General features: G+C 38.0%; 1 protein-coding gene across 3 annotated transcripts in view; it reads right to left on the reverse strand.

The window, feature by feature from the left end:
• Positions 1–16,457, reverse strand: part of si:dkey-82f1.1 (DENN domain-containing protein 2A) — a 145,753-nt gene that overhangs the window by 14,239 nt on the left and 115,057 nt on the right. For all 3 annotated transcript variants that reach the window (XM_039769503.1, XM_039769504.1, XM_039769502.1), the window contains exons 15-17: positions 1,840–2,017; positions 1,598–1,639; positions 182–272 (exon numbers count right to left, since the gene is read on the reverse strand). In XM_039769503.1, coding sequence (XP_039625437.1) covers positions 182–272; positions 1,598–1,639; positions 1,840–2,017 — 311 coding nt within the window. The remainder of the gene's footprint in view (positions 1–181; positions 273–1,597; positions 1,640–1,839; positions 2,018–16,457) is intronic.

Raw genomic sequence — 16,457 nt, forward strand, 5'->3', positions numbered from 1 at the left:
CTGACTTAAAAGATTCACTGTCACATTAAACATACAACATAAAAGTCACAATATCTCAATTATAAAGTGATTTCAAAATATAACTATAGGCCTAATATGATAAGCAACTCCTAAATATATGAGTTAAGTGAGTTAAAAGGACTTTTCTTTCTACCAGTAAAATAAAGATAATGACACATACCATTCTCATTAGCTAAATCTTTCCTTTTCTCAAGAACATGTTCTAGTGCTGCTTGCAGTTTATGGGGCAATATTGAGTCTTCATCTTCCATCTGTAGAGGAGAATATTATTGAAAGGAAAAGATTATACATTAATGTTATATGTCTGAAACATCTATTTTTTACTTTCAAAACAAAACACAATAAATAAACACAGCTAAATTAAAATAGCAAATACAATAGCAATAAAATAAAATAGCAAACTGAATAATCATCCATCCATCCATTATCCAACCTGCTATATCCGAACTACAGGGTCACGGGGGTCTGCTGGAGCCAATCCCAGTCAACACAGGGCGCAAGGCAGGAAACAAACCCCGAGCAGGGCGCCAGCCCACTGCAGACTGAACAATCAGCCCCTATTCAATAATCTACCTAATTTTCTAGCAAAAACATTAGGAACATACTGTACTCCTAGAATTAGTCCACACATTAGAAACCTCATCAAACAGTATGACTGAGGTCTATGCAGCAAATGTTTAAGGTATAAGTATTACTTAATTTAACACCTTCATTTTGGAAATGCTTTGAAAGTAAAACGAATGACACCCGAGTTTGGCTTAGAAGCAATGAAGTGCAACCAGTGATAATTCTTGCTGAACAAGTAAACAAACTACATTGTCACAGCAATCATAAAAACAGCTTTCAACAGCTTAGGTCACCAAATGAATAAGCAGCAAGCCATAGAAAACAGCAAGCAAATGGTATAATGTCCATTGTCCAGAAGTAAAACCATTTGCTAAAACATCTGTTAGTACTGCTTATTTAAGTCTGTCATAGATTAGTTTTACTTTTCTTGGTAGTGTTTCTGTTTAACTTGAAACAAGCATAGTGGCAAATTTTTATAATGGGAAGAAAACATTTCTGGGAAAACTTACAGAAATTAACCACAGCAATAACAACCTTTGTGCCATTTGTACCCATTCAGATATGGCATGAGGGTGTCATTTTACAATGTTGCTGCAATCACTGTGTTAAATAATTAAACTGTTATTAAGGGTGAATGGGTTTTTTTAAGGGAGTTGGAAAGATCAGTTCATCATCACTTACGAAATACTCAGTAATACACAACTACACAAAAAATGTAAAAGATGTACCAAAGTACATAATAATAATATGCCAGCTCTTCAATCTTTACTTAAGATATATATATAATATTTATTAATATGTGTATATATTTTATTTATTTATGTAATTTTAGATTTATTAATATATGTAATATTTATATTTATTATTTATGTAATTTTAAGGTACTATAATAGTTGCCCTATAAATAAACGTTTCAATGTATGACAGATATATGTTCTTTCTTACAGAAGCATGCATTTTACTTATAAAGGAAATCAAAATATATTTTAAAATGATAATTTTTTCTTACCTGTCTGAGGAATCTGTTGTTACAAAGGTCAACCACCAGAACCTACACATTAGAGTATAAATAAAGGAGATATTAATTCCTGCCAGGCAACAGCCATCCTCTTTCCAATAAGGGCACTGATTAGCAAATTTTAAACTTTTAGAATAATGGTAAGATAATCTGGTATATTACATAAAAGGCTTATTGAACTTTACCTAATGAATCACAAGATTGACATCATCAAAACTAATACAAATGCTCACCTCCTCAATTGGAAGCTCTTTCAGGCGTGGAAGAGAGTTGGACAGCAGTCCCACAATGAAAGGAGTTGGCGTACAGACAATATCTATCATGGAAGGAGGCAGCACTGGAATATAGGTGTGTTGCCAGGCAAAGGGATACAAAAGGGCGACAACAGCATGGCAACACTGAGAAAGGGTGCTGGGGTAAAGAAAGACAAAGAAAAAAAGGCTTTAGAAACATGACAAATCACTCATTAAATGTCACTTATTTTCCATATTGCCCTGATGCTAAGCAATAGTTTCTAATTGCATCCATCCATCCATCCTCTTCCGCTTATCCGGGGTCGGGTCACGGGGGTAGCAGCTTAAGCAGAGAGGCCCAGACTTCCCTCTCCCCGGCCACTTCTTCCAGCTCTTTCAGGAGAATCCCAAGGCATTCCCAGGACAGCCGGGAGACATAGTCCCTCCAGCGTGTCTTGGGTCTTCCCCGGGGCCTCCTGCCAGTAGGACTTGCCCGGAACACCTCACCAGGGAGGCGTCCAGGAGGCATCCTGATCAGATGCCCGAGCCACCTCATCTGACTCCTCTTGATGCGGAGGAGCAGAGGCTCTACTCTGAACCCCTCCCAGATGACTGAGCTTCTCACCCTATCTTTAAGGGAAAGCCCAGACACCCTGTGGAGGAAACTCATTTCAGCCACTTGTATTCGCGATCTCGTTCTTTCGGTCACTACCCATAGCTCATGACCATAGGTGAGGGTATGAACGTAGATCGAGTGGTAAATTGAGAGCTTTGCCTTACGGCTCAACTCCTTTTTCACCACGACAGACCGATGCAGAGCCCGCATTACTGCAGATGCCGCATCGATCCGCCTGTCGATCTCACAGTCCATTCTTCCCTCACTCATGAACAAGACCCCGAGATACTTGAACTCCTCCACTTGGGGCAGGATCTCTCCCCCAACCCTGAGAGGGCACTCCACCCTTTTCCGGCTGAGGACCATGCTCTCGGATTTGGAGGTGCTGATTCTCATCTTTCTCATCTTTCTAATGGCAGTCAAGCTAAATTATACTCACAGTATGTACAGGACCTATTTATTTAATTCAGATATTATAAGTAAAACAGAAATGCAAAATCCACATAAACATGGGTGACTGAAAGGGCATATGACAAAATTGGAGTTCTAGTGGTACATACGTAGCATATCTGAAAAGCATTTTAATGTTAGCTGTGCAAGTTACTCAGGAAAGTACTGAAAAAACATGGGGTGTTTGTTAAGATGACAACGGCTATGACTTGGCAAGCATTGGAATTGTGTTGATGTTAAAAAAACAAAAAACAGTTCTTATACCGTAGTATGACATAAATATTTGTGAGAAGAGTCCTATTATAAAACTGTTCATTCAATAGCAGAAGCAATAACAGGACATTTTGCCAGACATCAACAAGCCAAGCTTTTATGTTCAAATGCCTGGTAAAGTTCAAAAGTTAGTTTTTAGGTAAAGGCAGCTCAGAAGTTTCAAAATTGAAGGTATGGAATTTTCACACAAATCTTCATTTTAACATAAATTAAAGGCCTTGTATTAACATTATAAAAATATTCCCTAACACATCCTGTAGTTTATGTTCAGTAATGGTAATTTTTTATACTTAGGAATTTGACCATCGTAAACACCAAGCAAAGTAACTGAATAGTGTCATTATGTAACTGTTAATATAATGGGTTTTTTTTCTGTTTCTTATGGCGATCTTTGAGATTGCCTGCTACTAATACTTCCCTATTTTCTTTCTCTTCTGTGTGTTCTGTAATGGTATGTGTGTTGCTGCCTGGGTGACCAACTTAAATAACCTGACCTATAAAAGGTATCTTTCAGTAAATGAAGACAGTGTTGTCACTATTGACAGACCCAGTGATTGATTTTAAACTGGTTGATTCAATCAGGTTCATGTACAATAAACATCTTTCCCTGTTGTATATATTATGTGTGTTCTGGAAATGTCAGGTATTGCCCTTAAATGGACAGCTAAAAACAGTTCAGGATCTGGACATATACTTTGACCTTAAAAAACCGTTGGAAATGTACTGCAGGGAAGTTAGTCATCAAATTATAAGAAAGAGAAGATCTGGAAGCAGTGTCCATATAGTTTTAGAATTGTTTTAGGCACCAAAAATGTCTTATAGTATGATAAACTTCCATCCATCCATTATCCAACCCACTATATCCTAACTACAGGGTCACGGGGGTCTGCTGGAGCCAATCCCAGCCAACACAGGGTGCAAGGCAGGAAACAAACCCCGGGCAGGGCGCCAGCCCACCGCAGTATGATAAACTTTTCATATTTAATTTACACTAAAAAGTGGAGCTTCATGGAGCTTTCTAGTGCCATTAATTTTATTCATTCATTTAAAAGCTTTAAATAGTCACTTAAAAGAAATGTTGTATGTTAAATTGATGGTATATATTAATAAAATATTAATGGTTGTCTGTCACACAAAATCTTGTAAAATCCTGTCATCTGACAGCTTAAACTTTAACACACGCAATGCATCCCATGATTTGGATGTCTGGTTCACGGCAGTCCCAAAGACGCTCTAGTGTACATCCCATGACAAAAACTGCAAAGACGGTGCATGTCTGGACATGAACACAGAATGGATGTGTATGCATATAAATAACTTCATGAAACATATTGAACAAGCTTCTTTAGTAAATGCATTGACAATGAAGCACATTCCAAACAGCAATAACACAGGTGTTTACTGTGGGACACAGAATGCAGGTGCAACAAACACTGACAACAACCTATGCAAACTTATGCTCTGCTTGCAAGAATAAGTCATGAACACTGTTTGACCACAAAAAACATCATGATCTGCGACTTTGCTTCCGCTTTGTCCATGATGACACGTCAAAACACTGCCACACATACCAAATTGAATACTTAGCCTAACTTTACACAGTAAGTAGAAGAGTAAAGAATGCATAATAAACAGTTTCACCAGCTCCATATGTTTTAACTCCAAGAGGTGTATACATATCAAATAAGTTGAGGTCAAAAAAAACAAAACAAAACAAACACCACTCACTGACACCTTACAGCTTAGATAACTTATGATGTATATACATTTTTGGAAGATGCGTTTACCCAAACACTTTGATATCCAAAAAATATACATATCTCTTATTATTTCCTTAACAGAAGTGCGGGCTAGAGTACTTCAAGCTAGAGTCACTAAAACAGGCCGATGAGGTAGTGATCACAGCTGCATTTTCCCCAACAAAACAGTTCGATGAGTGACCCTGAGAGGACTCTGCGAGAACTGCTCCAGCTGAAGAGAAAAAGGCCACCATAAGAGAATGTGTGTGTATTATTATACCAGACTAAATGGAAAATGTATGTACCAAATAAAAAACATGAGGTTGATGTTGATTACTTAGTTAACAACCCATCTTAGATGGGTAGCAAAGCTAGTATTCAGTATAATTGCACATTGGAGTTTTGGAGTTAGAAATTATACCTGATGAGAGAAGCTTGGAAGTCCTAATAGACTAATCCCTGTCCCCATCCAAACATGGCATATAGGCAATTACACAGACTAATAGAATGTTGGGTTGAAAAGAATATACAAGTCAGAAAAGGTTACGTTTAATTTTTACAATACACTTACAAATTGAAAAATGGTGTAAAGACAATATCATTACAAGAAAGATGTAAGACCTCTGAGAATAGCTACTAGACATATCCCAGTAACATGGGATGTGTAGGATACGCTGACACTATTTACTTTTGTTATGATTAAAACACATATACTGGCTTGCAAAATTGCTATCAGACACTTCTATTGCTAGTTAAAAAGTCTCAGGTTCCATGGAGGAGCCCCTCAACTGAATACAGTCTTCGTGCCTTATCTAATAAGATTATTGATACCAGACCATGTAACATTACAGGGACAAGAAGTTTGCACCAATGAATCAACCAAAGGAATGGGCTTTTGAGCATCCAAGAAACCAATGGCAAGACCTCTATTCCTTTCTGTAAAACCCTTGTAAGATCCAGATTGTTACTCTTATAATCAAGCTCATCACTTTCAACCTGGCTGTATCTTTGGCTTTCCATAGCCAGAACCCATAGTTTATAGAGTGTGGCCATAGCAGAAGTTGAAGCAGTCCCTTTACTCCGAAGGACAACTGTGCAGGACTGAAAGGGTGGAAGACTTGTATTTGTTGGAATTAGAAGATAGTGCCCTTAATACAAACCATGCTTTGGCATAGTAAGTGCACTATTAGAGGGAAGCCCTGTATGAAAGGCTATGCATTTGTCTTGTGAAAACAGAAACTGACTGGTCACCATTTGCTCAGAACATGTGATTTTGCTAGTAACATGAAGACTAACACAGTGCTTTTGAACCTCAAAAACAAACCACTGTATTGTCTGCAACCAAAGAGAACAATGAGACCAGCTCCTAAAACAAAGGAAATTTGGGCACGCTGAAGAGCCTTCCATGTGTGTGAAGAAAGCCAACCAGGAAAGTAAGACAGCAGAACTATAACTATTCTGAGAACTATTAAATGTTACATGGTAGTTAAGACAAATCCAGTTAACATTAAGATTTGTCACGCACGTGCGAGTGGGGGGCCGCGAACGGACCCAAATGGTATCGCGAAGTCATATGCCAGGAGGGAGTGGCAGGGTACTAACTTTTCTCTCTTTGTTTCCCCCAGAAAGAAAGACGCACCGCCGCCATGAATCTGCCTGCTACACTGCCCGCACTACGTTACCTCCGCCTTTCCTCAGTAAGCCTACCTGTGACGTCAGCAATCTCATCATTCAACGCGGTCCCTACCCAGCATACCTCTCTTCTTCCGGTCCCTCCTCCATAAATGTTCATCCTCCGCCATCTTAGGGCGGTCAAGACTGTTGTGAAGACGCATTGACCGCACTGAATGTGTTTTTTTGCAATAACCTGCTTTGAATATTTTTACAGTATACGGGGCCGGAAAACCCCAACCCTTTATGCTTGCGTTGTGTTCTTTTTACAATTGTAACTGCATAAGTTCTAGCAGAGTTAAAAGTCTTCCTAAATTCAACAAGAAAGTGCAGGGCAGCAACTCACACAAACACACACATACTGTGTGCGGAAAGGTAAGCCAGTGCATAGTCTGCCTGTGAGTAATGGATGCCACTTGCAGGCAATAGAAGCTTCATAACTTGGTAAAGAATGTATGCATATTAACTACATGAAATGACAGATCACAGTTCATTAGTTATGTGCCTTTTGCTATAGAAGTAATCTTTTGTAATTTTATGTTTTGTGTTGTTTCTTACTCTCTGTCATCTATATACATGTACCTATATACAGTACACATCTATTCATCCATCTTCATAATTGTGTGAAATAATTAGTCAAGTGATCAACCCTTCTCTTTAACTACAAATGTAAGCAGTGAGGAAAGATTAAAAAACCTGAAGCCCCTCTGCTTAAGTAAGTGGAGGCAGAGAATTGAAATGATGGATATATCTTAATTTATGAAGGGAGTTAACAGCTATTACATCTAGATGAACTCCAGGGAAAGATGGAAGTCAGGCTAAGGTAAAAAATGTATTGTACATCCTTCATCCAAAGTATTTTAGATACATGGAAAAAATGACCAAGAAATGTAGATAAATGTAGCACCTTAGAAACATTAGAAACATTCAAATCTTTGCACAACAATTTTTGGAAATATTAGATGAAAAGCGCTGAGTGGCTCATTCTAGGAAAAACTGTTGTAATAATTATTAGGAAACCATAAGACAATTGCAAAAATGCTAAAAATCAGTTCAGAAACTTAGTATTTTGTATTCATCGTTCAACATTTTTCTAAGGAACAGTAACAGGTGGACTGAGTTTACTGAATTACTGAGTTCTTTTGCATTCCAGATTTTTAAGGTCATAATTAAATAAATTTAAAAGAACAGCATACTTCTAAATTAAAAGCAGAGTCCCAAAATATTGATATATCAGCTTTTTTTCAACAGACATATCAGCTTACATTTGTTTCCTAAGTTAAAAAAAAAACTTAAAAAAAAAAAAAAGATTACATCATGGATACTTGAGAAATGAAAGTGTTTTTTTCCAGCATTTAAATTTTTGTTTCTTGCCAATGAACTGCTTCTTTATGAAGTTTTACTAATCATCCCAAGCTTGCGTTCTCCAGCTGGCTGACGTCTTTTCCAAAATGATTGTTCCCATGGCAATGCAAAAATACATACACATTCTTTCCAGACTCTAACAAAAAATAAGTGTCAATGACTATTATTTCCAAAGCTTGCTACTCCGTATTCTTCCGTGTTGTTTCCCAACAAACTCAGAGTATATCAGCAAGTAGGAATTTAAAAAAAGAAAAAACATACTTTAATAGTTAATATGATAAGAGCTAGAAACATCTTTAAAGGAAATTAGAGGGGAAAAAAGTAAATTCACTGACTATCAGGAAAGCAGGAATCCATTATACAAAGTTCAATTTCAGAAGTTCTTTGTTCAAATACCAACATATGCGCATCACAGAATCACTTTAAAATGAACATTAAAGCCTATATTTAGTAATGGTAAGCCACAACTAGTGGGTCTTGTGAGTTGTTAATTCTCTTTCTCTTTCAAAAAAGTGTTTAGGTGTTGTAGGGAATATATCAGTATACTGCTGCTGGATTATGTGAATTTCCCCTTGGGATTAATAAAGTATCTATCTATCTATCTATCTATCTATCTATCTATCTATCCCTGTGATGCCCTGGTTGCCTGCATCCATGGGCCCCTTCCATATGTCAGGATATTGATAGTCATAACTACGATGGACTAGGACAAATATGGGCACAAACAGCAATTATGGTGCAAAAGTGTAAAGTACTTTTATTAAAAGCAAACAGTGTTTAAAAAGTACAATTGTGAAGAAGTTAAAATCAATATATATATCTAATAAGAAAGTTAAAAAAATAAATAAAACCAATGAAAAAGTCAGTCAGAATCGGCCATTTCCACTTGTTCGCTCTCTCTCATCTCACCCTGTACTAATGATGATTAAAAATTGGCAAGTTGATTCGCAGTGAGTTTCCCCAAAATCACAGAACTGTTCACGATATTCGCCAAACTTGGTGAACTGCATTAAAGTCAATGGGGAGGAACTAACTGAATTAGATTTGACTCGATTATAATGGTGCAGTCATCTTTAAAGAGTCCCTTAGGGCTAGAGAAATGTCTGTCAACTATAATGGACCGATTATTGTGGTCAAAAAGGTAAACTGAGCAGTGTGGCAGAAGTAACAACCACCGCACCACCTCTGCCTCCATGAGATCAAAGAAAAAAAAAATGCCGTCAGAGACGTGCAATCATATACTTCATCAAAATAAAGCGGAAATGCCAAAATCACAGTCAAAAGTCAGATTAAATATGTAGTTTTTTGAAGGCAGAAAATTTCAAGTGGTGTGTCATTATTGAAATCGTTAGCTCATTCTGCTTCTTAAAGTCAAGCTGAAGGCTCTCTAAACTGTTTGTGCTTTTGCTTTGCACTTTTTGTTCAATCAAAAAGATAGAAACTTGTTATAAACAGTAATATGTCTTTTGTGGCTAATTATTATGCATGCACAGGGCACGCACCTCCTTCTCTTATACTGAAGTGGAACTCAAAGATTGACCTGCATATTGCTCCACTGCCTGATTCTGTTCTTTTCATCTTTTTTAAATTTTTTTCATTCTTTATCTCTCTCTCTCTCTCCTTTCTTTCTCCCCTATTCAGATCTTTAATACACTTTGTGAGTGCAGGTGCACTGAACAATAAACAGAGCAACAATGAGTGAAAACTCTGCGGGTTTGTCTTCTTCATGTGAATACCTAATCAGTCCATTCGCCCATTAAGTGCTTCACAGCCACTCATTGTTGTTAGGCACACCCACTCTCACAATGTGTGAACCACCCAATTTTAAAAATTGTCCGGCACTCACTCTGATCTGATATTGGCCACAGACACACTTCACCATCCACCCCAAAAAGAAGTCTTTGCAAAAGCATGGAATGTGCTGAAGTTATCCAGTAGCTTCACGGTGGACAAAGGTTGAAAATGCAAATTTTACCCTTTTACAAAATTTAAATGCCATCATTTAAGAAGTTAAATCTGCAAATTCAAATTTTAGCATTCTATCTATTTTGCCATGTAAAACATGTATGCCAAATATTCCAGACCCTATAATTTCCATTTACTTTGGGTTAAGTTTGAGACGGAGAGATCCAGCAATAATATCCATCCATCCATCCATCCATCCATGATCCAACCCGCTATATCCTAACTACAGGGTCACGGGGGTCTGCTGGAGCCAATCCCAGCCAACACAGGGCGCAAGGCAGGAAACAAACCCTGGGCAGGGCGCCAGCCCACCGCAGCAGCAATAATATATGGTCTGTAAAAGTAAAGAACCTAAAATAAACACTAGTAGGATTCCTTCCTCTCATTTTATTGTAATCAAACACACGGCTCCATTTTCATTTCTTTCTAAGTCATGCATGTTAAACAATTACACAAAAATAAAATGGTAAGTAAATCCATGTATGTGACAAAACAGTATTGATTAAATGTATTATTATATAGCACTCCTCCCTGAGTATACATAGAGCAATTGCAAAATTCCACAACTATAGTGTATTGACAACAACTTGCTAAACCATACAACCTATACTACATTAAACACGCAGTGAAACAGAGCACTTTCAATATAATTCATACAAACAAATCCTGACAATGCACAATAGCAAATTATACCCATTTAAGTTTGATACGCAAGTGAATGATTGAATTTAGAGACATAAAACAAACTCTGAAGACATCAGACTGCTAAATATACTTGAAAAGTTCCCCAAGCATGCAGGAATTGTATGCATTGCTGAAGAAAAGCTGTAAGTTGGTAACCCATTACTTGCTCCCTGCAAAAGGCCAGGCCTTTTGTTAGCCTAAACTTTCTTTTTTTTACCATCTGGTAGTTACGCTTACTTTTGTACAATTTCATGTTATTGACTGAGCTTAAACTACTTAATTTTAATAATATTGGAACAATGAGGGTGTTCTAATACTTTTGACAGGTAGTGTACAGTATATACGTATATACTCATACACAAAAATATTTGCAAAAATATAAAGTATATGCAGAAATGATATGTACAGTATGTATGTTATTTGCATACACTTCTCTGTGTGTGTGTGTCTGTTGGTAGTGTATTTTTGCTACTTATGTTACATTTGACAATAAGCTTGGGCTTGAACAATTTGGTTAAAATGTTGCTTTATCTTTCTACTGTATTACTGTACCATTTAAAATGAAACAATAGGTAAATGTTACTTCCACTTGGTAATCTATACAACAATAATTTTGCTATCTGATAAAAGGTGAAGAGCTTGGTTTAAGCAGAGTATACACCCTATATTTCCATTTTAATATCTGATACAACTATAGCTTCATTTATTTAAAAGACTTAAAGCAGAGGGGGACACAGCCTGACTTATCTTTAATTAATTAGCTTGAAGGTATATGTAGCTTGAGACTATGAAACGAACCATAATTTAATTAAGCTGCAGTACACTGTACATGTTTGGTTAGTCATGAAAAAACACTGATAATACTGATCAAACTCCTCTCTGTATGCTGTGTTTTCTGTTTCTGCCATTGCTATTCACCAAAAAACCAGAGGGTCATCTTTCACTCAAATAACGTTACCAATTCAGGAGACACTTTAAGATGTTATTGTCTAGTACTCCCATGCATGATAATCATCTATTCCAGCCATCCTTACTCTGTAAAGTATTTAATTAATGGAAGTAATTTGGTGTTTGGACATTTAGGGACATCTAGTGTGGTGTATGGCCGGCCGTTCATCCCGGCAAATACCCCCAAGTTGCCAGGTGGAGCCCTCCCTGCAGTATGGAGGTGCCCCAAAGACTAGCAGGGCATAATGGACATTAGAGTCTTTATGCACAGCCCTGCTGGATACCATGGGTGCCACTAGGAGATGCTGCAGGGAGGAAACAAGAACAAGGAGAATGATGTGCTTCCGGGGTGAAGAAAAGGACTTTTGATCTGACCCGGAAGTGATAGGAGATCACATGGACTGGGGGTTGGAACACTTCCGGGTCAGGGATAATACAAGGATTGTGGGAGCTCCCAGATGGCGAGCTGAGCTGGGTGGAAGGGTGGCAACGCGTCTGGGAGTGGAGGAATTGTTTATTGAGAATTATTGTAGTATTTAATGAGTATTGTGGAGAGGAGGGTGCTTTGTGCACTGTGCAGTATAAATAAAGTCTACTTTTGGACTTTTATCTGGTGTCTGGCATCTTGGACAAGGGTTCAAGGGAGCGATGGCAGCCCCTACCTGTCACACTAGATTAGCACCATGTTTGCATTCTTTGAAAAACTATTCCTTCAATAAATATTCCAGTAACACATTACATGTACCAGTTAAAAACTTAGTTAAATGACACCTGCCCAACTTTCATAATCTCACATCATATCTAGGATTGAAACCATACTAACTAGTAATGATAAAGATACAGACAGAATTTCTATACTCTACCAAATTATTTCAATGGACACACTCCATCTCAAATAATAAATTGAAGCCTTAGCCATGGAAAAGATACACTCTTCATCAATATGTGCTAAGTATGGCATAATTCTGTTAAATTATACATCACCCACAACCCCTTCAACTAACATTCTTCAAAATACATCTGAGTTAAGATCTAAATTATGAAATCTTCATAATAATCTTCATCTTCAATAAGTCAGCAGGGAAAGAATATCCCAAGTTAGTTGAAATTACATAAAAATTAAAAATTTTCCACAAATGAGTGTCTTATGCGTATACAGAACTTGGCAAGAATATATATTGTAATGGTGCCTCCTGTTCCCCTTCTCAATGTGATGCTACAATATACAGTATATAATTTCTGCATATCGGGGCCAGTTTTCATATAGCTATCCAAACTGAGTAGGGGAGGTGTATTGAGATTGGATATGAAATGTAAATGTATAGGAATTAGTATTGAGTGTATCCTTGATACTGTATATTTGTGCCTCAGTCATTGTAATGTGATTTATAAAATAAAAATAATTTCATTTAAATGTCAAATGAGGCATATATGTATAAGTTAACAGCATACAGTATGTATCAACTTACTATCAAAAAAATACATTTTCAATCAAAAGACAAACAGACACAACTATTTTTTTTTTCATTTCACTGCATATTTAACATGACTATTGTCAGATACTACAGAAGATGTTAATCCAGCTTTTGTAAGTACTGACTGCTTGAAACTTCACAGGTATGAAGGTGTAACAAAACTTTTCTGTTAGGTGAAATGTATACACACACGTTCAGGGCCTAATGTGAAATGTGGTTGTGTCTTGCAACCACATATACTGTATATTGGTAAAGACCTAAATGCTGAATAAAATGAATATGTAATTTGTTTATTCCCAGATTGTATATGGCACACATAGTTTTTTGAAGCTGTTTTCCACAACTAATGTCATGTGTGGAGTTTGAATATTCATGTATGCATTTTCTTCCAGGTACCTTTTTTTCTCCCAAATCCTACAAAGACACACAGTGATTAGGTTAAGTTGGTGACACCAAAATGTGAATGAGTGAGTGTGTGTGTGTGTATATGCATGTTTGTGCGTGTGTGGGCACCCTGTCCAGGTCTCTTATACCTGTATAGTTAGTAAAATAATAAGTAATATTTATTTGCAGATCTGACTTGGTAAAATTATGTCAGGTTTAAACATTGTATACTTATTTAGTTTTTTCAGTTATCAGGAAGTTAAAGGTGAACATAACTCAGATGATAATTAACAAGGCTCTACCTCCATTGTTTATCCACCTGCAGAGTTAGAATTTCTCATAAAATTCATGATGAATTTGACAATAGGATCATGCATTCTTAACTTCACCAGCTAAATATCCCTTTTTTATTATGTTTTCCCTGTTCAATCAAAACTGGGTCAATTTTTATAAGCAAAACTATTGACTGTCAATAAAAGTATGTGTGATTTCCAGACCTCAATTTTTAGCTAACAGGGATGGCTAGCTACATAGGCTACTCATTCTGCAGCAATGCATGAATCTAATTACAAATATGAGTAATGTACAATCAAAAGAGAACAAAGCATGTCAGTAAACAGAGAGTTAACTGCAGAAAGAAATGAACCTCTCTGATGATTTCCTCACAAGTGCCAATTATATTTTGTTTCTCCTTTTATTGAACAATGTGATGAATCACTTGAGAATGCACATGAGCAGTAAAACTGAAACTAATTTGCTTTTTGAGTGTCATAGATCAACTCACTTGACCAGAATTTAAAGAATTCTGAAAATCCACAACTTATAATATTGGAACACCATAAAAATGTGTCAGAGTCTGAGTACAATTAAGGTGGTAAACAAGAAATCATTTTTAAAAAGATAAAAATTGCAAAAGTAACTTTTACAAATTTATAGCTATTTCAAAACTACAGATCTTTCAAAAATTTCTTATAAATGAAAATTTGATTCTGCAATGACTTTCTGAGCAATTTTTCATATAATCAAGTCAAGTCAAGTTGGGGAGCATGCACTGGTACAGTGCGTTGCTGCACCCCATACACGACAAAACAACTCAGGATCCCGGATGACAACACTCCAGGCAGACACGCAGTCCAGTCCCACCCTCCGGAAATGACCCTCTATCTGCCACAGTCAGGTGTTACGTGGGCGACCCCTTGGGCTTGTCCAGCCACTCGGGTCCCCAACAATGAGGATCTCATGAGCTGGATCACCCTCGTGGAAACGCAACCACATGGCCATAGTGCCGTAACTGACACACCCTCACAATGCAGGTAATGTGTCTCATTCAGGACTCCATGAGCAACCGCTCATTCAGCACAAAGTCAAACCAACGGTACCAAAGGATTTTTCAGAGATTCACAGTACCAAAGGAGTCCAGTCTTCATCTCAGGTCACTGGATAGCATCCATGTCTCGGAACCATATAGCAAGAGAAGAAGCACCAGGACTCTAAAGACTTAAACCTTCGTCCTTTTGCATAGATATCGGGAGCGCCACACACCCCTTTCCAGCAACCTCATGATCCCCCATGCTCTCCCAATCTGTCTACTGACTTCATAGGAAGAGTCACCAGAGACATGAATGTCATTGCCAAGGTAAGTAACCCTCTTGACAAGGTCGACACTCTCTCTCCGCAGACAGATACACTGCTGATGGCTGTGCCTAAGAGGTTATTAAAGCCCTGGATCTTGGTTTTAATCCAGGACACTCGCAAGCCCAAACACTCAGACTCTGTGCTCAGTCTCTCGAGCGCCCCGATCAGAGCCTCCATTGACTCCGTGAACATCACAGCATCTCCAGCAAAGTGAAGATCAGTGAATCTTTCTTCACCAAATGATACCCCACAGACGCTAGACCACACGACCTTGCCCAACACTCAGTCCATATAAGCATTGAATAGAGTAGGAGCAAGAACACACACCTGACGAACCCCAGAATCAACTGGGAAAAACACAGAGGTCCTGCCTCCACTCTGCACAGCACTCACAGTACCAGTGTATAGGCCGGCCATGATATCCAGCAACCTCAAGGGGATCCAACGAACCCTCAGGATGTCCCACAGGACAGCTCAATCAACTGATTCGAACGCTTTACGAAAGCCGCCAAAGGTTGCAAAGAAACTCTGTTGATATTCCCGTTTACACTCCATGAGAATACTCAGTGCCAGGATGTGGTCGATGGTAGACTTCTTAGGCGTAAAACCAGACTGTTCCAGTCACTGGTAAGTGAGCAAGTGATCATGGATCCTATTGAGGACGACCCTAGCAAGGACCTTACCTGGCACTGACAGCAGTGTTATCCCCCTGTAGTTACTGCAATCCAGGCGATCACCCTTCCCTTTCCAGATAGGGACGACAAGTGCCATTTTCCAGTCAGTTGGGATGATGCCAGTCTCCCAAATGGAAGCAAAGATTGCTTGCAATGCCAGGAGGACAGCCTTACCACCAACCTGGAGAAGTTTACCCCGGATACCACAGATCCCTGCAGCCTTTCCTCCCCTCAGCTGGTTCACCACCTGTGCAATCTCAGTGAGATTGGGTGGTTCACAGTTACATGTTTCATATAATGATATACTTTAAAAATAAGATTCAAATATTGTGAAACTGGTTGGTATGAAAATCTGCTGCTAAAGCTAATGTACAGGGCTGAACTTGAGAGTGCTCTAACCATCCTTGATTTTAAGTTGTTTTTTTCATAACAGGGACCACACCTATAAAGAAGTAAGTACAGGGTGAGGCAGAAAGGACGGACGTTTTTTTACAAAATCACAAAATTGTAAATTTTTTCTTACAAAGAAATTGATTGAAATAGCATTTGACAAAATCAAGTGTGGAAACAACATCTCCCATGTGGTGTCCGTTATCACTGATGCATTTCTGAAGGCGTTCATGGAAGTTGGCCTCCACTCTTTTCAACTCGCTCTGTCAATTTGGATGACTTCCACACAAATGGTTTCCTTCAGTTCTTTCAATGTATTTGGCTTATGCTCGTATACATGTGCCTTGAG

This window comes from Polypterus senegalus, chromosome 11 (assembly GCF_016835505.1).
Source record: "Polypterus senegalus isolate Bchr_013 chromosome 11, ASM1683550v1, whole genome shotgun sequence".
NCBI classification, from domain to species: domain Eukaryota; kingdom Metazoa; phylum Chordata; class Cladistia; order Polypteriformes; family Polypteridae; genus Polypterus; species Polypterus senegalus.